The 4502-nt window shown below is 50.7% G+C and overlaps 1 protein-coding gene across 1 annotated transcript; it reads left to right on the forward strand.

Moving 5' to 3' along the window:
* Positions 1 to 592: 592 nt before the first annotated feature.
* LOC109782540 (uncharacterized) lies at positions 593 to 1710 on the forward strand. Its single transcript, XM_020341163.3, has one exon. It carries the CDS (start codon positions 805 to 807, stop codon positions 1516 to 1518), a length of 714 nt encoding a protein of 237 aa, XP_020196752.1. The 5' UTR covers positions 593 to 804; the 3' UTR covers positions 1519 to 1710.
* Positions 1711 to 4502: the final 2792 nt, after the last annotated feature.

Here is a 4502-nt window from a genome sequence, read left to right on the forward strand (position 1 = left end):
GTGATGAACGGGATCGATTCGGCACAGGATGGGTAGATTTTTTTGTAGCTAAACTGCATAGCTATAGCGCTGCTATTAGCACGCTATAGCATGTAAAGAATTGTCTCGCTAAATTGATCAGTGCACTGTCTCGCTAATAGCATATTTTTAGGGATGACGCTATTTTGTATAGCGCGCTATTTTTTCTCTTTGCTAAACCTCATCATGGGTGTGAGACGGGTTCGGTTGCAGGGGCGGGTGATGTCAATGATTCTACTTCGGTTTTGGAGTGAAGTATGTTTTAAACTTTGAGGTTGTAGAGTGCGGCGCAAATAAACCTTTGATTTTTAAATCCGCGTGCGTGACACGTGAACCCAACATGTCAATGCAGGGGCAGAGCTACAAGAACTTAAGAACAAAATGTGGCAGTCCTAGAAGATTTGATTTTTCTATGCATATACAAAAGAAAGAGAGAGTATATGCATGCTTTTGGGCAGCAACCACGCAAGACCGTGATAAAGTATATAGATTTGGGCCAACCGGTGGGCACCAATAGTCATCGTCCAAGCTGTGATATATGCAAGGTGGATCGATCACGGCTGGCCAGACAGGAGGAGACTCCCAACTCACACAACAACGACAGCCACCGCCACGCCCATCTTCCCTTGCCTTTCTTAAACGCAGTCCACAACAAACGCATCCGCTCCATCCATCTCCTTCCCTTATTAAAACGAGCCCATCTCACCTCAGCTCCGTCCGCATCAGCTCCATCGCCATTAATCATCCTCAGCACGTCATACGAAGTGACAAGCAGCGGCAGCAACCATGGGCAAGAAGCTCGCCCTCGCCTCCCTCTTCTTTGCTGGCGGCAGCGTCGATTCCGCCGCCACCGGGAGCCTATCGCCTCCTTACTCTCCTCCGCCGTCTGTTTCCGCCCTGTCCTCCGGCAGCACGGCCGCCTCCTGGCAATGGCCCTCCTGCGCGCAGGCCAGGACCGCGTCCTTCGACGGCCGCAGCAGCGTGGAGGCGGAGGCGTCGTCGTCGGCGTGGGCGCGCCGGGACTGCTGCAGGACGACCCGCGTGATCACGAACCCGGCCTACTGCGACGACGACACGGCCGACAGCTCCTTCGTCTCCGCCACGGCCTCCTCCTCGGCTTCCACCGCGGCGCCGGAGCCGGAGGAGCCCTCGGTCGAGGAGGCGGTCATCCGCGGGATCCGGGCGTCGAGCCGGCTCTTCTTCGAGCCCGAGGCGACAAAATCCATCGTGACGACGAGCAAACCGGCGTTCGGCGGGGCGACGGCGCTGGCCATCGACTCCGCGGACCCGTACGGTGACTTCCGGCGGTCCATGGAGGAGATGGTGCTGAGCCGCGGCGGCGGTGGGAGCGGGGAGGACGACTGGGGGTGGCTGGAGGAGATGCTGGGGTGGTACCTCCGTGCCAACGGCAAGAAGACCCACGGCCTCATCGTCGGCGCCTTCGTCGACCTGCTCGTCGGCCTCTCCGCCGTGAACAACAAGCAGAGCGGCCGGTGCTAGCTACCATGCGAGCGCGCAATGCGATTGCTTAGGGAAGAAACGGTGTCATGCCATCGGTGGCATCAGCGATTCGACCGAGATGGATTGAGCGAGAGATGTACTTACGCTGTTTTGAGTTTGTTGAGAGCATGTGTGTCTGTACTCTGTAGTATATGTACTTGATTAAATTTTGAGACGTTGACTGTTGGATTATTTGATGATTGCGCATTGCTAGTGACGTCGAGCTTTCGTGAGTGAATAGCAGAAAACTACCACATTAGCGCATAGGTTTGCGGGAAACACTCTTTCACGAATTTGAGCCAGAAACCACTGATTTTTTGACTAATCTTTTGCAAAAAACACTGATCGGTCTGTTTGGACAATTTAACCATGATTATGACATGTGGGGCCTGTATTTGATGATGTGGCATAACTGTCAACAACCGGAGTAGAAAAAGGGTCATCTGTCCCGGTTGGTAAGGGTCTTTTGTCCCGGTTGTTGAACCGGGACTAAAGGGTCGTTACTAATGCCCTAGCCCTTTAGTCCCGGTTCTTACACGAACCGGGACAGATGGGCCTCCACGTGGCCGGTGCGGCGAGCCCAGGCAGGAGGGCCTTTGGTCCCGGTTGGTGGCAATTCCTCTTGAATTGCTCGCATACGATCTGGTGGTAGGAGTTCATCCCGCATCCGGAAGATCTAATTTGAAGAAGGGGGTCAATACATATATATATATATATATATATATATATATATATATATATATATATATATATATGAATAAATGAAACTCAACACAAATGATGGTAATAAAATAAAATTGTGAATATTATTGCTTACGCACTTCATATTGTTCGTCAGAGTAGCCCCGCTCACAGGTCGTGTGGCGGATGGACTCGTAGACGTAGTATCCACAGAAATCATTCCCTTGTTCCTGCCACAACCACTTTACAAGAAATAGAGGTCAATCAAACTGATAAGCAAGCATGCTAAATGGTATTGATGAAACTAGCGCTTGAATCACTAGGAGATGCGCGGAACATGCTACTATAGTACTTACTTTCGGGTGTCTAAATTGCAGTTTCTTCGGCAGTCCCGGAGCTTTTTTGGTAAATTTTCTCCAAACCCTGCCAGACAAAGAAAACAATTACTTGATATTAGGAAATGTACAAAGTTGTTGATATGGTGGATAATGATCGATTTAACTTACTTCTCGAGCATTTGAGTCATGTCCGCATAGTCCTGGGGATCTTTTCGTCTCGAGTCTAAGACGGTTACTAGTCCCTGCTCAAGCTTAATCTCTAGGAGAATATAGTGGAAGCTGCGCACGCATGCATAAGTCATCAATTACATTACTATAACCTGGACTAATAAGGGAAACCGAATATGCACAAGACAGTAACACTCACTTGAAGTTGTAAGGAAAGAGTATTATATCTTTGTTTTCATTTATTACCAACGATCGTAGCAAGTTGGCCTCGGTATTTTCGGCATGATATTTAACCTCAGTTGCATCTATGAGATTTGTGTTAATGAACCCAATATCACCGATTTGTCTTTTCTTCAATTCGGCGATCTTTAATCTGCATAATATAGTGAGGATAATTATAAATACATGCAATGAAAGAGCTGACCTATATAGAGAGACTTAATGACAGAAGTAGTACTACTTACAGGCAGTACCAAGTGACCGTTGATTTATCGAGGGCCTTTTGATTGAAAAACTGGAAGAACTCCTCAAATGGAACATTCAACAGTTCAATTCCAACGAGGTCATGCTCCTCTTTAACTCTCAGCGTCAAAGTATTCCTCCCCCGAGACTCTCTGCAGGTTTTCATGTACCAATCATGGAATCTTCGCATCATCGTTGTTAGAGATCTTTCATCTTTGACGAGAGGCTTCCCGTACTCGTATCTGTGTTCCTCCACCTCCAAGAAATCATAATGTACATCGACGGGCAGGCAATCTCCAAGATTGCTATAACCGGGCACCATCCTCGGATCATTAGCGACGATGTCGCTAGACACCTTGAGCGGGGGGCACGATTGGTTCGCTTGTTCGCCGAGCTGGGCAATTTTTTCCCAGCTCGTCGTTCTTTTAACCATTGATCACTGACAGTACTTCCCGACCGCTCCGCTTCGACAAATGTCTTTGTAATAATGCGCTCATAGTTGCCTTTCGGCGGAGACTTTGGTGGTTTTGTCAGGGCAGCCAGAGTGCGCTTCGCTTTCACCGGATCTACCTTCTCCTCCGGAGGTGGATGTTTCTTTGCTTTCACCCCTTGAAAGAAGTTCGTCACTTCGGCTCGCACGATCTTCGCGTTCTCCTCCGGGGTCCTCTCGTATGGTAACTTCTCTTTAGTCTTCAGAGAAGGACCGAATCTGTATTGCCTCCCGCCTCTGGCTGTACTGCTAGACGCCGGCAGAGCAGACGGAGCGGCTGCGACTGTCTTCTTTCCTTACTTACGAGGCGCAGGAGAAGGACTACGGCGCGCCGGAGCAGCGGCGGGTCTCTTCCGCCCTTGCTGACGAGGTGGAGAAGGAGGAGGCTGGCTGCTCGGGCGCGCCGGCGCAGGCGGAGGGCCGCCACGCGCCGGAGAAGGAGGCTGAGTGCCCTGATCACTCGCCGGAGGAGGAGGCGGAGGAGGAGGCGGAGTGCCCTTACTCGCCGGAGGAGGAGGAGGAGGCGGAGGCGTCCAGTTCGGAAGGTTGATGAGCTCCTTCCGCGATAGGCATGGAGTCTTCAGAGCAGAACCCAGCCGAGTCTCCCCTTCACCGGTAGGGTGGTCAAGCTGGAGGTCCTCAAATCCCTCCGTTATTTCGTCCACCGTCACCAGCATATCCTTCTGGAATCGGACGACAGTGAAAAGTTGCGTCGGGTTCAGGAGGTCGAACAGAGCCGACAGCCGCCTTGACTTTGAAGTTCTTGTTGGGGAACGTAGTAATTTAAAAAAAAATTCTACGCACACGCAAGATCATGGTGATGCATAGCAACGAGAGGGGAGAGT

This window comes from Aegilops tauschii, chromosome 2 (genome assembly GCF_002575655.3).
Source record: "Aegilops tauschii subsp. strangulata cultivar AL8/78 chromosome 2, Aet v6.0, whole genome shotgun sequence".
NCBI lineage: Eukaryota > Viridiplantae > Streptophyta > Magnoliopsida > Poales > Poaceae > Aegilops > Aegilops tauschii.